Source organism: Dendropsophus ebraccatus, chromosome 4, assembly GCF_027789765.1.
Source record: "Dendropsophus ebraccatus isolate aDenEbr1 chromosome 4, aDenEbr1.pat, whole genome shotgun sequence".
Taxonomy (NCBI): Eukaryota; Metazoa; Chordata; class Amphibia; order Anura; family Hylidae; genus Dendropsophus; species Dendropsophus ebraccatus.
The window spans coordinates 26,405,269-26,429,870 of NC_091457.1; the positions used below are offsets into that span (position 1 = coordinate 26,405,269).

Sequence of the window (24,602 nt, forward strand, 5' to 3'; positions counted from 1 at the left end):
ATATATATTTTTTTATTTTTTTGTAAATTTAACTTTTATCATTTTCTTTGTTTAGACTCAGATGGGAATCCTAAGGATCGGGAACTGCTTCAGATGTTTCTTATGATGCATCCTTGGTATATTCCATCTGGGGATCTTGCCAAGAAGCTCTTTTCACTATATCCTTTTGAGAAACTCTATCTGGATGAAAACACTATCCCTACAATGCTTTTTACTTTGTGGTGTTTTTCCCATGAAACAACAATTCCGGGTTGCCTATTGTTATAGCTGTGTGATGCGCCATTCCTCTGTTATTCTTACTAGAAATACATGACGCAATAACCAACTGGGTGTTACCAGCTGGGGGCGTGTCCCTACATTGTCTGGTACTTCCAGCTCTGATTGGCTAGTGTCAGACAGTCTTGGGACACGCCCCCAGTTGGTAACACCCAGTTGGTCAATGAATCATATATTTTGGGTAAGAATAACAGAGGAATAGCACATCACACAGCTATAAGAGAATATGTTCCAGAATTGTTATTTCACAGGCATTGCATGTATTTATTAAACCAGGCAGGCCAGGAGTGCGGACAGGTCATCTTTAAGGACCCTGGAAATGTAAATTTTTGCATTTTCATTTCTCCCTTTTTTTCCTTCTAAGAGCCGTAAGGCTATGTTCACACATGGTAGTAAAAAAGCAAAATATGGCCTTAATTTAGAGTGAAAAAGATGGCCATATTTTTAATGTAATAACGTGTTCTTTTGAAGTCTATAGGAAATTAACCATCAGTGCACATACAGTACAGAAAAACTGCTGTTTTTGAGTACGAGTATAAATCTTTACATGTTGTTTTATTTTGACTCAAAATTATGGCCGTATATTGGTATTTATTTTACTGTGTGTGAACATAGTCTAGATCCTATTTTTCCATTTACAGCGCCATATAAGTGCTTGTTTTTTTTAGGACCAAATATACTTTGTAATAACACTCTTCATTTTACTTTAAGGCTATGTTCTCACACAATATTTTTGCTCAGTATTTTGCAACCAAAATCAGGATTGCATTGAAAACACAGGCTATGTTTACACACTATTGAAATTGACGGACGGTGTCAGTGAAGTTCATTCTAGACAGTACTGTAGTACTGGCCGGATAAACTTAATTTCTTTTGATTTGGAATGCAGTCCCGTTCCGATGTGCCCGCATTCCAAATCACCATAGCCGACAATGTAAAGTGTGGCCAGAGCCGCACATTACATTTTCTGCTCTGTCAGTCTTGTGCGGCCGCTATTCAATGAATAGCAGCCGCACAAAACTGACATGTCAGTTTTTTGTGTTGCCGCTTGGAATCCCAGCTGGAGTGTATACAGAGTGTATAGTAATTAATGTGATTGGCAATTTCATTAAATAACGGCCGTGGTTGCAAAACTGCAACTACAGATGTTTTTTAATGAAATTATACGTTGTGTGGCCATAATATGTACAGTGCTCTGGAATTAAGGGCTCTTTAAAAATAAATAATAAGTTACCCTAATGAAACATGTACAATTTCTTAAGTGATAAATTTCACACATTTTCCTTGACCATTTTCTACTTCGGAGGCAGGTGATAATGCAGAGCGAGAACGGATCTGTCACCTTGTAAGGTATTGCGACACTTTTACCGCTATTAGCATGAATTCATTAGCTCTCATTAGATTAGTGGATGTGTTGATAACCAAGCCCCGACACATAACGCACACTCTCCATCTCTTGTACTGGCAGGTTCTGGATAGCGGAATACCCGGCTGAGTTTGACTTAAATCCAGAACTGGGAGAACAGATTCGAGACCTGAAGAGGGCGCTGGAAAACAAAGGGAACCGAAGGGAGAGCAGTCTCATAGACATTGAGAGTGTGTATGTAATGGTTGTCCGGAGCGCCGGAAACTTATGGAGGGAAACTGTGAAAATCACACTTGTGCCGGCTGTTACAGTACATACAAGTGCTTCATACCTTATATCGAAAACCCTCTCCACAGGCTGAGTGCTAAGATGTTTCTGCTAGAGTGGAAAGGTCATTCTTACCGCCTGGTGTGAAAATGGTGCATTAAGAAAATCAGCTCCTGTCATTTATGGGTATTTGTGGTTATGCTGGAGCTACATGGGCCGTGCTGAATAATAGTGTTTTACATGCTATATATATATATATATATATATACTGTATAAAAATTGGTCACTTTATTAGACACACTCATCTCGTAGAGCAGTTGACCTCCTTTGGCCTCCAGACCTGCTGCAATTCATTGTGGCATACCACTAAGGTAGTAACGGATTATAACAGGTCCATTTCAGGCGGTCGCCCGGGGCCCTGAGCTTCTGGGGGGCCCATGGCCACCCTAACAGATGTATACTTTTAGTGGTGTATTGTCCCCGGCTAAAGTTCTGCCATGATTTGCAAACACGCTGCTTTTTTTTAACCTCAGAACATCATGACATTATCTATTCTGTACTATGAACACCACGCTAGTGTTGCCATAGTTACAGTGGGGTGGGGGGGGCCTAGGCTTGGTGAACAAGCCGGGGCCTATGGTAAAGTTAATCCACTAAGGGGATGAAATGGTTCTGTGTTATATTTTTGGCCCCTAAGGGTATGTTCACACTGAGTAAATTAGGCGGAATCTTGTCTTAGTGTGTCATAGCATCTCTATGGGAGAGTGTGTGCTCCTTGTTCTACCTCATCCCAGTCATTCTTTATGGGATTAATATCTGGGGATAGTAAAGCAAGAAACACTGAGTAGACCATGACTACATGACCCTTGTGGTCCTCTACCATAGGGTAAACAGCTGCCATGAAGGGATGACATTGGTTGTCCATAATGCTTAGATAAAACCTACTGTCCTTATATCCATCCGTGAAAATCAGAGGACCCAGTTAGGAAACGTCCCTCACACCAGAACCCCACCTCTGTTAGCCTGAACTGTTAAAAACTGATAAAGGGTCGTGGATCCATGCTGCCTGTACCAAATTCTGACCTCCTATAAGCATGGTGCAACAGGAATCTCTGTTCATCTGAGAAGATTTTCCACTAGTCAGTCATCCAGTCTTTGCCCTCTTGCCCACTAAAGTCTTGGCTTCCTTTCCCCTCAAACAGCAATGATACTGGAACAGGTTGACTTGGGTCATAGACCATCTGTCTATGACCCAACGAGTTGTTCCTCGTTGTTCCTCCCCAACGAGGAACATTGAGTTGTTAGTTGGACACCAGCGTTCAATATGGCTGCCGTTCTCTTGAATGTTCATCCGAACGATTCTTGAAATCCTTCTTTGAACCAATTCGTTGAGTTGTTTTAGACTCTGCAGGGTTCGCTTTTGCTCAATGTTTTTCCCAAGTTACGCCATACTTTGTATACATTGACACTGCTGCCCAATGTTGTAGCATGACTCTATATAATAGGGGTAGTTTAACCAATTTTTTTTTTCCTGTCAGATCAACTGGTGCCAGAAAGTGCCAGAGATTTGTAGTTTATTTCTATTAAAAAATCTCAAGTCTTTCAGTACTTATCAGCTGCTGTATGTCCTACAGGAAGTGGTGCATTCTTTCCAATCTGGAGAGAAGGAGAGGGTTTTCTATGGGCATTTGCAACTGCTCTGGACAGTTCCTGACACGGACAGAGGTGGCAGCAGAGAACACTGTGTCAGATTATAAAGAATACATCACTTCCTGCAGGGGCATACAGCAGCTGATAAGTACTGGGAGACTTGAGATTTTTTTTTAATAGAAGTAAATTACAAATCTCAAGCACTTTCTGGCACCAGTTGATTTAAAAGAAAAAAAATTTGGAAAAATATTTCGGACCATGATGTTTGATGCATCATAGTCTATGGCTGACCGTCAGACCTTTGGAGAAAGCCCCAGTGGAGCTGACAGGAGACAATGTGACATGGTTGTTTCCCTAGCACCTCTGCTTGTTCATTCTTAAAAAAATAACTCATGTCTCACTTGGGATTATTCTCAGACATTTTTAGAAGCCAGCATTTGATCTATGGGAAAGGTTAATCGAGGAATTCTTTATATAGAAGGATCTATTCCTAGTTGCAGTCAAAAGAGTGGGTGAGATACAGTACATGCATTGCCCTGTAAGGAACAACATTTAAGCGTTCGCTCACGATTTCTTGTCGGAGAGGTTATCCACCAGACAGAGCGTAAGCTCATTCACTCAGTCTGTATTCAGGCTTATTGACAGGTCAGTACACTGGTTAGTAAGGAGAGCTCCACCTTCTGTATGACTGAATGAACATACAGTACTTGTCTACAACTGCAAATTTCGGAAGGCCAGACATTGTCTTGGTTCAATAGCAATAGTCTTCCTTCTGAGACTCTTCATCAGCATTCAGCCTTTATCGCGAGCTTTTACTTACGCTTTCCTTTCCATTTCCTTTACTTAACAAGGACCTTTGGCCAGTATGAGAAAAATCAAGTTATTTCTAGTAGTGTTAAGCAAACTTGCTGAACTGTTCGGGTTCGGCAATGTTCTCCAGACCAGAACGCTCGGCATTTGAATCCTGGTGGCTGGCGAAATTGGATGCCACTCTAGGAAATCCTGGCAAATTGCAGCCCTTGGGCGACATCCAACTTCTCCAGTCACTGGGAGTCATGTGCTGAGCGTTCAGGTTTGGAGAACGTTGCCAAACCTGAACAGTTCTTGACGTTTGCTCAACACTAATTTCTACTAATTTCATAGAGAGTTATGAAAAGTTTTGATTGGTCTGAGTCTGAACACTCAATCGGGAGAACGAGCGTGGAGAGGACCGTCCTGCAGCGCGTCCTCTCTCTGCTCTGTGTAAGAAAAAGAGTCAGGCTCCATAGACTTACATTATAAGTCAGACTCTTTTTTTTTCTAACACAGAGTGGAAGTGGACTGTGCTGCAGCGCTTCCTCTCCCAGCTCGTTCTCCTGATCGGTTCGGGTCTGATCAGAACTTGACATGACTCTATGACATGTCAAAAGTTTTTACAAACAACAGGTACACTTTAACATCCAGTGTGCTGATCATTACAGTGTTTTTACTTTGCGTCTATGCCTTCCTTGCTCACAAAATATAGGGATTTTACTATATGGCTGCAATGGTGCTCTAGTAGATGCCATGAGTATCAGGCAAACAGGCCAGTATGGACCTTTGTAATAGGCCCAGGGACCAGCCGATGAACAAGCTTGGTGGCTGATCACATCATTGTGACTGAAAAATCCTTATTCTTCAGCCGCACACCTCCATGTGTAATAGAGGATGTGTAGCTAATGGATGATGGAAGTAAAGGGCCGCACAAATGATCTAGTGATTGTTTGTCTGGCCCTGCCTGCACAATCATCTAGCTATGTATAATATAATATATTTGTGATAATATGATCTCACAAAGGTGCCTGCTATAAAAATTAACTCTAACCATTGTGTGTTACAGTCCATCGTATGGCTGGAAAAGACAAGTGACGCAGCGAGTACAAGGCAGCGGCAGAATAAGGAAAACTTCACTGTTGTTTGATCATTTGGATCCAGGGGAACTAGCGGAACATCTAACACATCTAGAATTTCACTCATTTTCCAAGATCTTGGTAAGAAGATTGGTTTTGGTTATTCCAAATGTGTATATATAGTGTATGTATTCATAGTAGTCCAACCTTGTTGCTGGATATTAAGTCATTCATTTCTTAAATAAGTATAAATCTTTAAACAGCTGGTGGTAATTCAATCTTCTGTGGTAATCATCCCAATCAGTATTTCATTGTGGCCGTGTCTTGTTTAATATTCCTATCCATCTTTGTTCATTATTTTGTTTCTTGTTAATCTAAAAAGGCTTAAAATTCAATACTAATTCATTACTTATTATATGCTCAAAGCAGATGAAGCACATTTAGGGGGTAACTAAACTGTGGTGGTTTGACTGCTGATGATAAGAACAGAGGTCAATTGTCTACCAAAATACCAACTGAAAGGGGGGCATCAACAGCTGTGTATTGTAGTGGGAGGGATAGAGTTGGCTGAAATCCTAGATAGAGTGTGCAGCATGAAAAGGAAGTCTTTTGCAGGATGTACACCAGACAAGAAGAGAACAGAGCAGACAGTTTGCATCAAGAGCAGAAAGAAGGCATGAAGGACCACAGAAAGGAAGTAAAATAACTTTAACACTCAGTTTACCAAACAGTTGAAAATAAATGTTATTATTGGAAACCCCCTTTAATGATGAGGTAGTCCTTCTGTGTGACCACTATGTGTGTTCTGCTGCTTCACCTTATGGCTAGGAAGATGTGGTATCCCTATCTAGAAACTTCAACTACTTGAAGTGGTTGTGCTGTTAAGAAAACTAAGTCTATACTGATTCATTAAAGGGGTATTCCAGGTAAAATTCACTTCCCCCCTGTGGATAGGGGGAAAGTAGGGGATTGCAGTGGGTCCAACCTCTGAAGCCCCAACAATCTCCGTATCGGATCCTGCCGACTCTGTTATTAATAGAGCCCCGGGTCGGCACGTGACCCACGGCTCTATTCATTCCTATGGAGCAATGGAAAAAGCCGAGGACGCCAAAAGAGCGCTGTACTCAGCTTTTTCCGTCGCTCCATAGGAATGAGTAGAGCCGCAGGTCGTGTCTTGACCTGGACTCTATTCATAACAGAGCCGGTGGGGTCTGATCAGGGTTTAGGAGTCAGACCCCCGCGATCTCCTACTTTTCCCCTATCTTATGAATAGGGGAAAAGTGAATTTTTCCCGAAGGACCCCTTTAAGTAAAATTACAAGCATATCTGTAACTGTCCTTTTTAATATATATATATATATATATATATATATATATATAGCCTACCTCCCTTGGTTACAACCTACGGTACTGAGATCGACCAGGCCTGAACAATTCAACTGCAATCTCCATGAATACTGACAGTTGTTCTCCACTGAGCCAGTGAACATGAAGAATTGTGGGAAAGGGCCCTATTCCACCGGACGATTATCGTTCAGATTATCGTTAAATCGTTCGAATCTAAACGATAATCGTTCGGTTGAAATGCAGTTAACGATTAACGACCGAACGAGAAATCGTTGATCGCTTTATAAGACCTGGACCTATTTTTATCGTTGCTCGTTCGCAAATCGTTCGCATTGAATAAGACGTCGTTCAGTCGTTTGCAGTAGATACGAACGCAATAGCGAAGATATAGCAAAGAAAAAACGATCGCAAATACGATCATAAGTAACGATTATCGTTCCATGGAAATGAGTGAACTTTTTCAGGTCTTTCGCAATAGCGGTCGTTTGAGATTGTTAATCGCTAACGATTATGCAAACGATAATCGTCCGGTGGAATAGGGCCCAAAGTGTGCGCTCTTTTGTATGGCAACAGCAGGGTCACAGTTCAGAGAGGAAAGCATACATATATGTATGTGGTACACATTTATTTTTACTAACTTTGCTTCACACTACAACCCTTTAAAAGACGTTCAAAATGGCACAAAGGGTTTACTTTAAGCCGAGAAACTTGTAGCAATGGGGGATGGCGGTGTACTAATTTATTCAGATAGTTATGAGAGTTGACAAATGAAGAATATATTTAATTCTGATGAATTTTCCCGACTCCTGTTAATGCGATTAGCCCTGTGATACAGTAGACTGTGATTTGATAACACTGCTCGGAGGCTGGAGATTCTATAATTTTACTTTGGGTCCGGACACATGTAATATGACTGTCACTGACGCTGACACACCACAGACCTCTTACCTGGGACATAACATACATGCCCGTTGGGTGGAAATCTAAATCATTTCACATATTAATATAAAAAGAAAAAAAAAAGTCAACTGGAGGAAAATAAACTCAGAGGTTGGTGGTCAGCGGTGTGTTTTCTTCAACGACATTGTATTGTTGGATGGAGGGTCACATGCTACATTGTAATCTTGCAAACTTTCCTGATGGCTATTTAGCTAATAATGAATGCACAGCAAGTACGAAATACAGCGTATCTATATTTAGGAGGAAGTAGAACAGGGAGGATTTTGTATGCTGTATAACTAAATGTTCCATTCCTATTCCAACATTAGCTAACACAGTCAATCTTGTTAAAGGGGTTATCCAGTTACATAAAATACATGTTCAATAGTTCCCCCTCTTGGAGACTCTAATCTATTCCATACTTGGTATTATCTTATCGGTCTCCTTCCCAAGTTCTGAGTCTGCTGCTTTCTGCTCAAGATGCAGAAAACGGTGTGTGAGCTGTTAACTGCGTCTCTGCTCTGAACTCCCTCCTCCCCTCTCCCTTCGGAGGCGCTAATGTAACCAGTGTCTCTGCACTCTGTGATGCCGAGAGGGTTACTCAGTTATTTTTGTGCCACTAATTGTTCTTTGTAATGACACACTTAATGAGTCACTGTCGTAAAATTTTTTTTTTAGCAGAAATTAATCCAGGCGATTTTAAGAAACTTAGTAATTGGGTTTATTAGGCAAATATGCCATTATCTGCATTTAAAAAGACTTTCCCCAGGTCCCCCCTCCTCTCCTTTCTGTCATCCACTGTTTAGAATCAGGAAATCTCAACTGTTTTACATCAGTCGGATCCTGTCTCTGCTATGGAGAGGGAAGGGAGGAGGAGGGAGAAGGGGGATTAGTCGGCAGCAGAGAGCAGAGATCAAAGGATTACACCATAGGGAGCCACGAAAGCCCTTATTCAAAGGTCAGAGAGGTCAGTGCTGATGTCATAGGAGAGAGCCTGGGGATGTAGCTGTAAATTAACTCTTTGTTGTCCTGTTTTGGTGCCTCATCTCTCCCCTTTCCATAGAGAACAATGAAGACAGGGGGGGGGGAGAGCTTAAAACTGCTTTTTCATGATAAAAATGCATTTTTCGGCTAATAAACCCAATTACGTTTCTTAAAATCGCCTGTACCATTGATTTCTGCAAAAAAAATTTTTTGTTCTCTGCAGCCGAGAACAATAGATTGCCGATCCGGGCCATTATGGCACAGACCCCTGGCCGTTTCACATGCGAGGACCGCTCCTCCGCGATCGTGTTGTGGGGGGGTCCCCCTACTAGACCACCATGGATGGGAGAAAGAAGGCATTTAAATGCAGCTGTCAACTTTGACAGCTGCATCTAAATGCCTAATTAGCGGGCACGGCAATCGGACCTCTAATTGCCGCGATCTCGGGTGCTATTTGCAGGCTATTCAGAGCGGGGTCGCTGTCGGGCCCCCCTCTGAACTCCCCTAGCGACGCAAGGGCCTACATTTACGCCCTTGGTTGTTAAAGGGTTAAGGATATTTAAATCTTTTATACTGTGTATAGGGGGAGATCTATTAAAGGGGTGTAAAGTAGAATTGGCTAAGTTTCCCTAGCAACCAATCCGATTCCACTTTTCATTCCTCACAGATTCTTTGAAAAATGAAAGATGGAATCTTATTGGTTGCTAGGGGCAACTGGGCCAATTCTACTTTACACCAGTTTGATATATCTCCCCCATATCTCTATATATCTACACTACTTCTATATATATATATATATATATATATATATATATATATATATATATATATTATATATATATAACAGTTTGGCCATTGCTTTGAGAGCATATAAGGGAAGAAGGCAAGTTTACTAAACTTCTTACCCCATTAGGTCTTTAACTTGTGAAATGAGGATAAAAAATCCTAAAATAAATTCTAACTGGTATAAAAGTCTTCAAATACAATTCGGTATATGATTTACAGTAACACATACCTCAACAATTTTAGGTTATACTTCCCAGACTTTACTTTGTTTTTCACCAGCTATAGTAGTTTTTGGCCCTTTTTTTTGTACTGTTTATATGATTACAAGTTTTTGCTGTAGTCCAATCCTTCACCGTTACTGTATACACAGCGGCATGGAGGACAAGATGGATCTGCTCAGACAGAAACACATTTGCTTTTATTTTTTTTCCCTAGCTATCATCTCATGTTACTGTACTAATCGGATTTTTCATGGAACGTACACGATGTGTAAACAGCTTACTTGATAGAACAATCTGTTTAAGAAAATAACCAACTGTAGTCAATCGCAAGCTGTCTTGTATTTTCTTGCATTCATTTAAAGCCAGAGTCGTAAGAAATTTTTCTTGCTTAACATTTTCTACTTTATTACACCGGCTTTTCGTGTTCTTTTGATTTACATTGGTAATAACTGTGTGCGCTCTGTATTAGGCAATTCTTAGTATGCTATAGGTATAACACATCAGGAAATCTACTCAGGGCCAAAAAGTGAAGGTGTCGTCTAGATTTTTAGAATAGAGCCAGATCCAGAAACATGTTCTATTTCTGATTGTAAGTTTTATATTTTTTGTACAATAACTTGGGAGCAACCATATTGCCTGAGCTAGAGATATATGTTACAGCAACTTCATGGAGATAGGAAACAATAGACTGGAGGGAACTCATTGACTTATATGGAAATGGTTTCTAGGCATGCTCTGTGACCATTGTGCAGAGAGGTGGAGGAGGGGAGCTATTCCTATTGTGAATGGCCTGATCCAGTCTTATCAATATACTGATGCCACCTTTCATTGTTATCCCACCGGTGATGATCATTTCCTTATAAACAGGAGGTTTCAATTTATTAAAAAAATTTAGAAATATAAAAGCTTGATTGAAACAATAGGGGATTTTTTTTTGAGGACACATTAGTTTTTGTAGGTTCCTTATGTGACTGTAAATTGTCCTCCACACTAACACTGAAAAACCACAGGGGTCCGACATGTTTATTTGTACAATTTGACATCTGCTTAGCATCAAAACATAGGAGTTTCAGAATTCTTGCTATTTTAAGACCTTTGACTGTGGGTTTTTTGGGAATGTGCATCAGTTTCACATCTATAACCAGTGACTATAAAAGAGTTTTTGGGACTTTTTGTTTTTCCCGATGGCCTACTGATAGGACAAGTCAATACCAGTGTCAGTGGTGGTCGGCAACCTAGACAACGAGCTGTCTATGGAGATATCAGGAGATATTTAAGTTTAAGTGTCCTAAGACTATAACTATGTTAGTTGAGATGGGAATACCCCTTTAAGAACTTCAGATTTTTTTTGTACCTGTCTACTTTGAAAATGGATGATCAGGCTGACCTGTTATACGGGGTCATTCGGTCAGCCTGGCAAAGAAGCTTTGTGCAGTCTTCAGACTTTTATGAAACTGCTTGTTCTCCTCGCATAGCGTTCTGTTTGCTGCGGCAATATGTTAGTTGCTAGGACACATGGTATCCGTGAGTTCTTTTACAAGATTTTTGATTGTACAGAACTTTGTGTTATATAAAAAAAAATTCTAAAAAAGAACTTACAATTTTGTTTTTTTGATTCCTTATTTTTCAAAAAAGTTTGGAATATGCAGAGCACACTTCTTTTCAGATCTTGACAACATTTCTACCGAGAGTCCCATAGTTCTTGTCCGGTAACAATAGATCTGTAAATTTGCTTGATTCCCTACCAGCTGCTTCAGTTTCCCACATTTACAAAGCAGTTTACATCATAGCCTTTTCACACAAGTTCTCGACCTTGGAATCCTAATTGGAAACCTTAAAGTGACTGTACCACCAGGCCCAGGCTGAAGCACTGGAGGCGGGCCGACCCACCCTTAGTGGGAGAAAACCCCCTCCCCCCTATGATAGGGTTCCATTGATTCTAATGAAGTCACGTCATGGAGGGGCTGGAGTTTCTTCCCACTAAGGGTGGGTCGGCCCGCCTCCAGTGCTTCAGCCTGGGCCTGGTGGTACAGTCACTTTAAGGGCATGTGTCATCATAAAATGACCTATTAATGAAATCAAGATTTGGGGGGCAGGTTTATTATAAAAAAAAAACAAACGCAAATTTTTACATAAACAATGGGGGGAGCAGCGTAAAAGAACGTGGCTCTTAGTGGCCTTAGTGTTAAACATATTTCTATGAATTTTTGGTGATGTTTTCTTTCTAGTTTTCAATTTTACAATCTTTATTTTAAGCTAATTCTAAATTCTTGCTGTTTTCTTTCTGACCACTAAGCATAAAGCTGAGCTGAGACTTCCTATTCTATCTGTGATAAGGAGGAAGCAGCTGGAAAGTGATCTGTACAGCATTACAGGGAAAAGTGATACCAGTAGATACAAAATACAATAGGTAGTTTTTACAGCTCAGCCTCCCCCTCATTGTGGATTGACTCCTGTAAGGGTCACAGAGCATGCCTACAAACCTTTCCCATTCATGTCAGTGGTACAAGTCCCCATTATTGTGCCTATGCCCGTGGGCTTTCTGTAATGCATGTCTCTAAATTTCGTATCAACCATGGGTGCGATGTGCAGCCATTTCTGTTCTCCTGGCTTGTGCATATGGTATATATGTTGTTATGTATGTTCTGTCGCTTTTTTCATTGTGGCTAGCACTCCTCCTTGTAAGACCCATGTGATCCTAATTAGCAGAAAGCACCTCTGTACATATGGTAAGTACCTCCTCTTTCTCCCATTCTACCTGCTGGTGGTTTGGTGAGTAGTAACATCTTGTTCACACTTCTGTTGCTTGGCGGCAGCCTTCTCCGCCGGCGGTGCCTGTGGGGTTTGGGGGGGGGGGGCCCTTGGGGTTTGGTCCTGTGAAAGTGGGGTTGCAGAGCCATTCTGTGGCCTACCTTCCCTGCTTGCGCTTGTTGTGCGAGGTTAGCGGCCGCTGGCCGACACAGTGTTGTTTAGCGTAGGGATCTGATCGAGGAGGTACATGACGCAATATGAATAGTTGGGAGGCTCCCAAACATATTAGATAGTTGGCCAGTTTTGCCAAAATTGATAAGTCCGTTAAACCTATTACTATGTGTATGAGGACCCAATCTCTTAACAATAGTCTGTGTAATGGAATACACAATAAATATCCAATTGTTGCCCTAGGGATTCAAGCCTCCTATGTTCTTAACTGTTTCCTATGTCTTCCTTTCCAGTTTCAAGACTATCACAGCTTTGTCCTCCACGGCTGCACTGTTGGAAACCCTGTGTTAGAAAGATTCATAGCCCTTTTCAATGGTGTTTCTCAGTGGATCCAACTTATGGTGCTCAGCAAACCTACTCCACAACAAAGGGCGGCCGTAATCAAACAGTTTGTTCAGGTGGCCGAGGTGAGTATCTCAGTAGTGATTGTGACAATGGCCACATTCATCTTTCATTGTAGGTTCAATAAGATTTGATAGATTGCTTTACAATTTTTTTTTTCTATAGATAATATATTGTTGCCCCCTGGGGGGGGGGGGGAATAAAAAAAAAAAAAAAAAAAAAATATATATATATATACAGTATATATATAGATATCATGCTTTCTTGATCCTTTTTGACATTACTTCTGTTTATTGCATAAAATAGTTGCGAATCCTGAACAATTTATCCTTTCTACAGAGGCTTCTTGAGCTGCAGAACTTCAACACACTTATGTCTGTTGTCGGGGGTCTCAGCCACAGCTCCATCTCTCGCCTGAAAGAAACCCATTCACATGTCAGTACAGAGACTACCAAGGTGAGTACCGAATATTGTACAATGAGGCGTTCCCGATGTAAAGGCTTGGCATAGTGCATTTGTTCGAGCATAATGTTATTATTAAAGGTTTGGGTACTTTATAGTAAAATAGTTCAGTGTACCTCATAGAGCTAAAATCAGACTCCCCTCTTCAAGTCCTGCTCTATGGTGGGTCTGTCTATAAGATGGCCGACATGGAAGAGCATGTGGCCAAGCTCCGCCCCCCAGTGTCCACCATAGGCATATACAGGCTCAGTGGAGGACACTGAGTGGCGGGGCATGGTCACATGCTCCTTCATGTCAGCCATCTTATAGACAGACAGGGCAGGGCAGCACAGGACACTTGGGTCCCTGAGATTGTTGGGGGTCCCACTAGAAAATGAGGTCCCACTGGAAAATAAAAGGTGGAATCTGATTGGTTGCTAGCCCCTAGCCAATTCTACTTTGCTAGCCCCAACTGAGCCAATTCTACTTTACACTATGTTTGATAAATCTCCCCCTATTTATACATTATATCCCTATACGTCTACACTATAGCTATATATACTAGCCAAACCACTGCTGATAGAGCAAAGTGGTTGTCGGTAACCTACACAATGAGCTGTGAATAATAAGAGGGAAGAAGCAGCATATCAGGAGAAGGAGGCAATCTTACTATATGAATATATTTCCTAAACTATTTCACTTGGTGAGCCCTACAAGGATAACAATATTAGCTGAGATGGTAGTACCCCTTTAAGGCTAATTTTTCTAATAATATGAGATCAAATACATTTAGTCATAAGAATAACCAAAATTAGATCAACTTCAGACGCCAGCTCTGTAAAACTCCTATATAGCGAATGGAAGCAACAATGTTCCAGCTTATTGCAGAGGAGACTGAAGACTATACTTATCCCAGCCGAATGATTGGGAATTAATTACATGAATAATGACCTAGAGGATTGATCTTAGCTGCCGACAGAGTGGGTAGACAATAAGTGAGTGTGAGTTGTTCAGTGACCCTGTCAGTCACATGATCTGATTCCAATTGAACATCTTTTGGATGAGCTAGACCATCACATTGGATTGTGCAACCGGGGGAACAAAAATGATCTGTTTCCTAAGCTATAAAACGTACAGAAGAATATTATAAAGTCCATAGCAGCCATGAAAGTCTCAGCAGAGTTCCATCCTTGTGAGTCTATTACTAAGAAAAAGATCTAGTTTTATGTTAGTAGTATTTTACGCATTTGTTGTGATTTTTGTATTATTCTATATAATTATGTTATATAATGGATTGTATAATTGTATATGATGCACTGTAGTTTATAGGGTCAGAAGAATGGCTTACCAAGCTCTATCTCTCCATTGCTGGATGGGTTGATTCGGTGGAGACAGCATCTCCCATAACCTATGTGCATACCTTCCTACTTGAAGTGTCACTGTAATTTTACAAAACTTTTGACATGTCTTAGGGCCCTATTCTACCAGACGATTATCGTCCGCATAATCGTTAACGATTAACGATCTCAAATGACCGCTATTGCAAAAGACCTGAAAACGTTCACTCATTTCCATGGAACAATAATCGTTACTTATGATTGTATTTGCGATCGTTTTTCGTTCGCTATTTCTTCGCTATTGCGTTCGTATCTACTGTGAACGACCGAACGACGTCTTATTCAATGCGAACGATTTGCGAACGTTTTGCGAACGAGCAACGATCAAGCGATCAGCGATCAACGATTTCTCGTTCGGTCGTTAATCGTTAACGGCATTTCAACCGAACGATTATCATTTAGATTCGAACAATTTAACGATAATCTGAACGATAATCGTCCGGTGGAATAGGGCCCTTAGAGACATGTCAAAAGTTTTGATCGGTCCAGGTCTAAGTGGTCAGACTCGTACCGATTGAGAGATAGAGCTGGGAGAAGACCGTGCTAAACGCAGTCCTTTCCTGGTTTGGTGTCACGTGATCAGTCGGACTTATGATGGAGCTCTGTGGAGTCCGACTGATCACGTGACACAGAGCCAGGAGAGGACCGCGCCCAGCAGTCCTCTCCCAAACGGTAGAGGTCAGACCTGGGCCAATCAAAACTTTTGACATGTCTCTATGACATGTCAAAAGTTTATTTGAATCAACAGTGACACTTTTAGGTGTATCTAAACTTTTATTAAAGTCCTCAACTTTCCATGGAAAGCCAAGCAGAAACAAAGGGCTGAAGTGCTCAACCGGGCTCTTTATTTTTCACTGCAATAACATTGGCAGTATGGTTGAAATAGGACATGTCTATGAACGTCATCCAAGTTATTTCCCTTATTGGACCAGACTAAGGTAACACACAAAATCACAAACAATAAAAATCAATAAAAGATTAAAAACTCTGGAGAAAACTATGTGCGAAGGAGGCCGAAAGCTTCTCAGCATCTCAGAGGAAGACAACTGGAGCTTCCTCTGTGCTCAAGTCCCCATTCCTGGAACTGAACCTGAGCTGTATTCCTCATTCCTAGTGAGCGCTCTATAAATGATCTGTCTTCCGCGTGAGAAGAAGGATTATAATTCACAATTTGTACTCACTTTCTGTTTTACCTTGTAACTACTCTACAGATGTAAGATGGAGGAATCGGGTCTTGGAGTATATCTACAGCAGCTATTCTCCACAGTCTGGCAAACTGTATTCTGCATATTGAATACAGCAAGTCATGAATGTGAGAAAATGATTCTCCTTTAGGGGCAGAAAAAAATTATTATTAAAATTATTATTAATAATAATAATAATAATAATAATAATAATAATAATAATAACAACCCCTCTTCTGTATTTTATCCCATTTCTAGGTCTATGATTCTCTCCTGGAGCTTCTCACCTCTTCCGATAACTACTCACGATACAGGCGCAGGTTTGCAATCTGTGAAGGTTTTCGTTTTCCCGCTTTGGGGGTGCACTTAAAAGACCTAATGGCATTGCATGTAGCGCTGCCCGACTGGACGGACAAGGCCAGAGGTGCCATCAATCTCTCCAAAATGCGTCAGGTCTATAAAGTGGTTCATGAACTAACAGATGCCCAGAGGCTGGAACCTCCAGTGAAAGCCAATCCTGATCTTCTAAACTTGTTAACGGTGAGTCATTAAGCAAGAAAAATTAAGAAATTATTAAGAAAAAGGTGTACTCACGTACCTGGATCCCCCACAGCACCAGTTCTCCTTTCGTCACTCTTCCTTTTACTTCTGAGACAACTCGTCTAAGCAGTGACGGCCCCTTCAGTCAATCACTGGCCGCAGCGGTGTCCCACCTCAGTCAGTTATTGGCTGAACAGGCTGTCACTGCTGACAACAGTCCATCTTGGACTTGTCAGAAGAAGAGTGACAAGTGGGCGGGTCTCGATGACTTCACACAGTACAGGAGCAACTGGAGACCGAGTGATCGGTGAGCCTGGATTATGGAACTGGCACTAAACCGCTGTGTTATTTTTTTCACTTTTGCTCCACTTATCCAACTTTCCGAAAGAGTGAGGCTTAACGGGATCACCTAAGACAAAAAGAAAAAAAGAGATGGATGGCGTATAGAAGAAGTCTCCCGCAGCTCAAAATTTATGTAGAATTCAGTTTAAAGCCGTACAGGCGGCCTTTAAACTAGATATGCATGTGGAACTTTAAAGGGGTACTCCAACGAAAATCTTTCTTTTAAACCAACTGATTTCAGAAAGGTATAAAGATTTGTAATTTACTTCTATTTAAAAATCTCAAGTTTTCCAGTACTCATCAGCTGCTGTATGTCCTGCAGAAAGTGTTTTCTTTCCAGTGCTCTCTGCTGTCAAGAACTGTCCAGAGTAGCAGCAAATCCCTATAGAAAACCTCTCCTGCTCTGGACAGTTCCTGACACAGACAGAGATGGCAGCAGAGAGCACTGTGTCCGACCGGAAGTCGGAGCTGATAAGTATGGGTAGACTTAAGATTTAAAAATAGGAGTAAATTACAAATCTATATAACTTTCTGAAACTAGTTTATTTGAAAGACAAATCAAGACTTTAAGACACGGCAGCTTGAGGTTGCCACCCAAAACTGAATCTGTATTTTGAACGTATTGGTTAATAATAGTTGGCACCCAATAAATTAAGCCTGCTGTTTGATATTTTTTTCCTTGGCAAAAGCTCACTGGCAACGGCTGAAACACATTTTCACTTATCTGAAGAAACGATGGGAGCGAAATGCACAAAACCGATTGTCGGTTTTATTAAAGAGCTCAGGTTCAAACACTTGAATAAACTTTTCTTTGGAAATAAAATATTTGACGTTTTTAATTTTGTTCATGGATTTTCCCCTACATCCCCAGGTTTCCTTGGATCAGTATCGATCAGAAGAGGAGATTTACCAGCTGTCTCTTCAAAGAGAACCAAGGGCACGTACATCGGTAAGATGGAGGCATGTGATGCCCAGAGGGAACATAGCTGGGGGTTAGAGGAGACTATGGCGACAATGAGATACACTCAAAGAAATCCATAGGTCCATGGGCTTGACCACTGAGAAGAGGGCTGCACTAATGACGCTGGTTTAGATATCCCCAGGGAATAATAAGGTGTCATGTAGGTTAATAGTTGGGGTGGATGTCCATATCACTGTGAAAACACCCAGATACCCTGTGGGTAAAGGGGTACTCCATAGTAAAACTTTTTTGAATCATCCCCTGGTGTCAGAAAGTTATAAAGATCTGTAAATTAAGTATTCCCATACTTATCAGCTGCTGTATGTCCTGCAGGAAGTGGTGCTTTTTTCCAATCTGACACAGTGCTCTCTGCTGCCACCTCTGTCCATGGCAGGAACTGTCCAAAGCAGTAGTAAATCCCCATAAAAAACATCTCTGGTTCTGAACAGTTCCTGAGATGGACAGAGGTGGCAGCAGAGAGCACTGTCTCAGATTGGAAAAAAACACCACTTTCTGCAGGACATACAGCAGCTGATAAGTATGGGGATATTTGAGATTTTTAAATAAAAGTAATTTACAAACCTATATAACTTTCTGTCAGATTTTTAGGCGCCGTCTTGTGAGCCCTGGTGCATGTCAGCTACACTAGTCTGTCGCATGTACAGGAGACAGAAAATCTTGTTATATTAAGGTATCCTGATATTTGGTGTGAACATCTTCTGTATAATCTATATCTCACACCAAGTCAGAAACAACACAAGCAGCATAAAATTCCCAGCAATTCTGCAAGAAACAAGTCGCACCCGGTCTGCACTACTGTAATGACATAGTACTGGAGGATAAAAAGACATACGTCTGTCAGGTGTAATCTTTCATCCTGAAGGAAATCCACTATTTGATCCACTGGAAGATAGAAAAGAGAAAACAAAGCTTAGTTCAGCTTGTCTTAAAAGGAGAAAATTCCACGCTGATCCCATTCTGGCACTCGGACAGATCATTGGATCAGCATGTTGTATTGTGTTAGAGTCGCTTTTGTTAGGAAAATATTCAGGCATTTGCAGCGTTTGCCAGGACCATATCTTGCTGGCTGTGCCTTCCTGATTTTTCCTCATCCATTGAAGGCATTTTCTTCACCTGCAGTAGGTGGCCATGTCTGTTCTGAATCCTCAATCTTAAAGGGGTACTCTGGAGAAAAAAAGTGTTCAAATCAAATGCCTGAAACATAAGCCTCTTTTACATTGGCCGATTATCAGGAACGAGCAAAGCTAGAAGCGCTCCTTCGCCCAGCCGCAGTGTATACTATGGGGGAGATTTATCAAACATGGTGTAAAGTGAAACTGGCTCAGTTGCCCGTAGCAACCAATCAGATCCCACCTTTCACTTTCCAAAGCGTCTGTGAGGAATGAAAGGTGGAATCTGATTGGTTGCTAGGGGCAACTGAGCCAGTTTCACTTTACACCATGTTTGATAAATCTCGCCCTATGTGTGTGTACACTCTGTCCGGGATTCCCTTAGCCTGCAGCACAATGTAGGTTCAGTAGTAATTGGCAACAACGGCCGTGATTACTACTGAACTTACGTTGTGTGAACATAGCCTCAATGTGTACACAAACGATGCAGTTATCTAAAATCTTTTAAAGGCTGCAAATGAGCGCTGATCAGTGCTTGCTTGAGTCCTTGCATGCTCCCATGTAAAAGGACCTTTAGACAGATTTGTAAATATCTTCTTTAAAAAAAAAAAAAAAATTAGGCCCTCCAGTACTTATCAGCTGCTGTATGTTATGGAGGAAGACATACAATTCTTTCCAGTCAAACATGGTGCTTCCTGCTGCCACTTCTGTCCACAGCAGGAGAAGTTTGCTTTGAGGATTTGCTACTGCTTTGGACAGTTCCTGCCATTGACAGAGGTGGCAGCAGAGAACACTGTGTCAGACTGGGAAGAATATACCACTTCCTGCAGGACATACAGCAGCTGGAAGGTTTAAAGGGAAGAATCTAATCTGCTGTTATGGTCTCACAGAGCAGGACACTGAGGAAGAAGGTAGTTGTCTTAGTTTGATTCTTACCTTCATGCCGTTGCTTAGATGTTTATGAAGTATATAGAAAAATCTGTAACCTTTATATAAAAAAAGATTTGATCCTACTATAAATAATAGATCTGAATATAATCATATTAAGTTGACAGATGACTTTTCCTCTCTTTCAGCAAGCCACTATCAAGTCGCCCCCATCCCCCTCACCTCCTATGGAGGAATGGGCTTCATTAAAAGCCAAACCAGACCAGGCCCTGCTGTGCCAACACATAGAGAAAATGGTTGAGGTAAGTTATTGGTTATTGTAATAGAGCTGGTATTGTGTTAAAACTTTAATCAATACATTGGTGTAAATCTTTGTATATATAGCACCTCTAAGAATCGACTTAAAGTGTACCTGTCACTACTCTTGACCACCTATTCTTAGCTCTGTGATGTGCTGTTCCTCTGTTATTCTTACTAGAAATGTAGGACTCAATAGCCAAGTAGGTGTTACCAGTTGGGGGGCGTGTCCCTACACTGTCGCCCAGTATCCAGTGAGAGCTGACACTGACAGACAATGTATGGACACGCCCCCAACTGGTAACACCCAGTTGTCTATTTAATCTTATATTTTTAGTAAAAATAACAGAGGATCGCGACGTCTCAGAGCTGTAAGAATAGACAGGGGACACACCAAGTGTCCCAAATCAGCTAATGTACATTGCTTTATTAAGCTTATTGGTAGACAGGAAGCATGGCTGAAATCATGGCCGCCATTAGCCCTATGGCCCCATACCAGCAGATATGTATGCACAAACCTTCTGCTAGTCTCTTTTGTAAACCTCCTTGGGATATGCAGCGTACTGTGCAAGGCTCGGTACACCTCATGTTTTTGCATTGTTCTTTTTTTTTTTTTCTTTGAAAAAATTCTCTGCTTCTTAACAGGGAACAACAGTGTTTTTAAGATAAACTGTACGCTTTTCTTGTTGGTTTCCTTTTCTTACCGAACCATTGTACCAGTTTTCAGCAGTTTGTTTTCCTTTGTGAACAGATGTATTTTTTTCTTTGCCTTTTTTAGAGGTGTTAAAATCAATTCCAAGTTTTATTAGAAAAAAAACAAAAAAAAACAGATGTCAAACAGCATGGTGCCATAGGATGCCTATCCTGTAGCATCCTGCTATCTTTCAGCTTGTCAGAAACTTTGCCTGACTTTGGAGGTTCGTACCTCCTGTCTACTTTCCTGTGCTGGTCTTCTTCTGGGGTCTGTAATGTGCTGATCCCAGAGCTGTCAGACGATCACAGATCTAGGCGGGATACAACCTTGGCTACTTATTGGCTGAGGGGATTAGTTACTGCGGGGTTGGCACATCACAGGGAAGTGAGGTAATAAGTGTAGCTTTTTATAATTTTTACACCTGATGCTGCGTTTACACGTAACGATTATCGTGCGAATTTGCGCGATAACGGTCGAATTGGAACGATAATCGTACGTGTAAACGCAGCAAACGATCGAATGACGCACGATAAATCATACATCGTGATCTTTCATCAGGTCAGCAAATCGTCGTTCATCGTACGCAAAAAATTCGCAAATCGTTCCGTGTGAACAGTCGTTCGCCGATTTAACCAATGTGTAAATCGTAAATCCGACATCGCTAATCGTACGATCGGGCCAATAATCGTTACGTGTAAACGCAGCATTAGGGTCCTATTACATGGAGCGATTTTTAACGATTAACGACTAACGATAATAGTTAGATACGATCGTTACTACTATCGTGATTGCGATCATTACTATGATCATTTATTCGTTCTGATCCCAGCAAAACAATGGACAATGTGCAATTATACTGAATGATTAGTGACCAAATGCGGAACTTGAGCGAATGAACGTGGAATTACAGCGAACAATTAGCTAACGATTAACGATAATTTTAGCTTCAGATCTAAATCAACGGTCAACAACACACAATTACACAGAACGATTATCGTTTAAATTTGAACGTTACAACGATTTTTTGCACGATAATTGTCCTGAGTAATAGGGCCCTTACCCAGCTGTGTAAAAAAAAATTTGTGTGATCAATCTGGAGATCTTCCAGCCTCAGGTTAAAAGGGGTATACCAGAGATTTTATTTTCTTTCAAATCAACTGGTGTCAGAAAGTTATGTCGATTTTTCAATTACTAGCCAGATATCCCTCCAGGAAGGACCCAGTCAAGGAGTGGCTCCTGTAAGGAAACCACCAAAACCACCATATAAGTCAATGTAATGACAAGGGAAAAACCAAGGCCAGGTATTCATCCACATACAGCTGTTTCGGGGTGTTGCCCCTCATCAGTGTAAACAGAGGTGGCAGCAGAGAGCATTGTGTCAGATTGGAAAAAACACACCACTTCATGTAGGACATACAGCAGCTGATAAGTACTGGATATTTTTAAATAGAAGTAAATTACAAATCTATATAGCTTTTTGACACCAGTTGAAATGATTTAATGTAAAATAAAAAAATAAATAAAAAATAAAACTTGGACTTAGATGGAACTCCATTTCTAAGCATCATTTTATTTTTCAGCTTAAAATTTTGAGTTTAGACTATATCCTTATATAGGTCGCCGCTCCATTTTTCTGAACTCTAAAATCATTCCTGCCATTCTCCTGTTTAATTCACATAAAATCTAAAATTAGACGTAGTATACTGATGTAATAACAAAACAATGAACTCTGATAATGTGGAAAACGTTCCGTCACTGCAAGTCTATTGTAAACTAACGAGGCGGCTTATTTGCCACAACACAGAGAACTAGCATAGCGGATCATGAAAACACTGTGAGATGTTTCCGTCCTCTGTGGTGCGTTCTGTAAAGGATGATGAGATACCGGAGACGGTGCACCTTACCTGTTGATCTCTAGTAGTACCTATGTGAATGTATTCTTGTTGGAAGTTCCAAATCTTGATGAGAAGTTGAAAATGTTTCAGTGTATGAAAATATTCCAGCCTTGCGTGGTCCAACTGGCAAACTCAAAAGAGATAAAATACAAAATTAATGCATTTTTTTTTTACATTTTTTATTTCTCTGTCAACTTCGGTACAGTGGTGACAGGAATTTTTGGCTCAAAGTGTCCCTGTCATTAGAAATAAATGTTGACACGTCACGTCGCAGAGACACGTCACCAGTTTTTATCAGTCGGGGTATGATTGTTTGGACCCTCAACATGATGAGCTCCATAGACTTATACAGGGCCGTTTCTGATGCCTGAGCCGAAACATAAATGGCACCCGCCCCCCCCCTCCAGTTTTATGCTGGTATATATCGAATGTGCAACAACTGCACAAAGAGTAAGGGCCCTATTCCACGAGATGATTATCGTTCAGACAATGGTTAATCGATAATTGGTCGGTTGAATAGCAGTTAACGATTACACGACGAACGAGAAATCATTGATCGCTTAATAAGACCTGGACCTATTTTTATCGTTGCTCGTTCGCAAATCGTTCGCATGGAATAAGACGTTGTTCGGTCGTTCACAATAGCGTCGACAAGACGACCGCAAGAACGATCATAAGTAACAATGATCGTTCCATGTAAATGGGTGAACGATTTCAGGTCGTTTGCAATAGTGGTCATTTGGGATCGTCTATCGTTGACGATTATGCGAACGATAATCGTCCCGTGGAATAGGGCCCTAAGGGGATGGACAGCATCCCTTTAAGTAAAGTCACCTGACTCTCTTCCCCACAGTTGCAGTCTTGCTGGCTCATGGTGCCCAGTCCTTCCATCTTCTTACAACTTCCTATGATGTTGCCACCATGCAGAAATAGTAGCCGTGGCCACATATTGACTTAATGGGCTTGTGCTGTATGGTGGCCACTAGAGGAATTTTTGATGCTCAGGAGCTGACTCAACTGCAGCAGCAGGGGAGCAGGGCAGGTGAGTATACTGTATATATATATATATATATATATATATATATATATATATATATATATTTATTTATTCTTTTATTTTTTTTTTTGCCCATTCTAAAAATATTTTAGAACACAAAAGAAAAAAAAACAAGAACCTATACAATGGGGGTTGCCCAGCATTTATTTTAAATAGATGGTCAGAATTAGTTTTGAAAACAAACAATAAAATGACTCATCTTACCGGTACCCCTTCACTGCCCCTTTAATGCCCGCTGGGTGTCTACTGACCTCTACTTCCTGGTCCTTTCTTGACACAAAGAAAGGATTTAGTTGAGGTGGACCGATACTACAACGTTAAATAACTTTATTATATATTAGTTAGCTGCAATATTTTTTCTTCACTACTTGCAAACACCAAGTGGATATTGTACTCACACCCCACTCCAGAATTTTGTTGCCCATTCCGGAGGCGGACAATTTATAGTATTATCCTATATGTACTGTGTCCACCTGGAATTCCGAGGGGATGAGAGAAAATATATAGGAGACTACTGACAAAGCTATTCTTAGTATAGTAACCCTAGAGGGCAGATATGTTAAGGCTTCATGTGTTATTGTGGGATCTTTGGACTTGATCCGTAAGCCTCAGGTGGCTCCGCTGTACACTAAGGTTGGTGTTAGCCTTTATACATAATACTCTTGTGCTGCTTTACAATCGTGAACCGTGAATCTCTTTTTCCTGTTCTGATTTCACCGATTGACACCGAATACTTTGATTACAATATA

The 24,602-nt window shown here is 41.0% G+C and overlaps 1 protein-coding gene and 1 long non-coding RNA gene across 3 annotated transcripts in view; one reads left to right on the forward strand and one right to left on the reverse strand.

The window, feature by feature from the left end:
- Nucleotides 1–24,602, forward strand: part of RASGRP2 (RAS guanyl releasing protein 2) — a 91,282-nt gene that overhangs the window by 49,341 nt on the left and 17,339 nt on the right. For both annotated transcript variants that reach the window (XM_069965311.1, XM_069965310.1), the window contains exons 3-11: nucleotides 56–158; nucleotides 1,576–1,626; nucleotides 1,745–1,876; nucleotides 5,418–5,568; nucleotides 12,919–13,092; nucleotides 13,367–13,483; nucleotides 16,308–16,589; nucleotides 17,803–17,880; nucleotides 20,099–20,212. In XM_069965311.1, coding sequence (XP_069821412.1) covers nucleotides 56–158; nucleotides 1,576–1,626; nucleotides 1,745–1,876; nucleotides 5,418–5,568; nucleotides 12,919–13,092; nucleotides 13,367–13,483; nucleotides 16,308–16,589; nucleotides 17,803–17,880; nucleotides 20,099–20,212 — 1,202 coding nt within the window. The remainder of the gene's footprint in view (nucleotides 1–55; nucleotides 159–1,575; nucleotides 1,627–1,744; nucleotides 1,877–5,417; nucleotides 5,569–12,918; nucleotides 13,093–13,366; nucleotides 13,484–16,307; nucleotides 16,590–17,802; nucleotides 17,881–20,098; nucleotides 20,213–24,602) is intronic.
- Nucleotides 16,660–19,202, reverse strand: LOC138787964 (uncharacterized). The gene is made up of 3 exons (XR_011362536.1): nucleotides 19,027–19,202; nucleotides 18,746–18,795; nucleotides 16,660–16,998 (listed from the first exon to the last, which is right to left on the reverse strand). It is a non-coding gene; the product is annotated as an uncharacterized lncRNA (long non-coding RNA).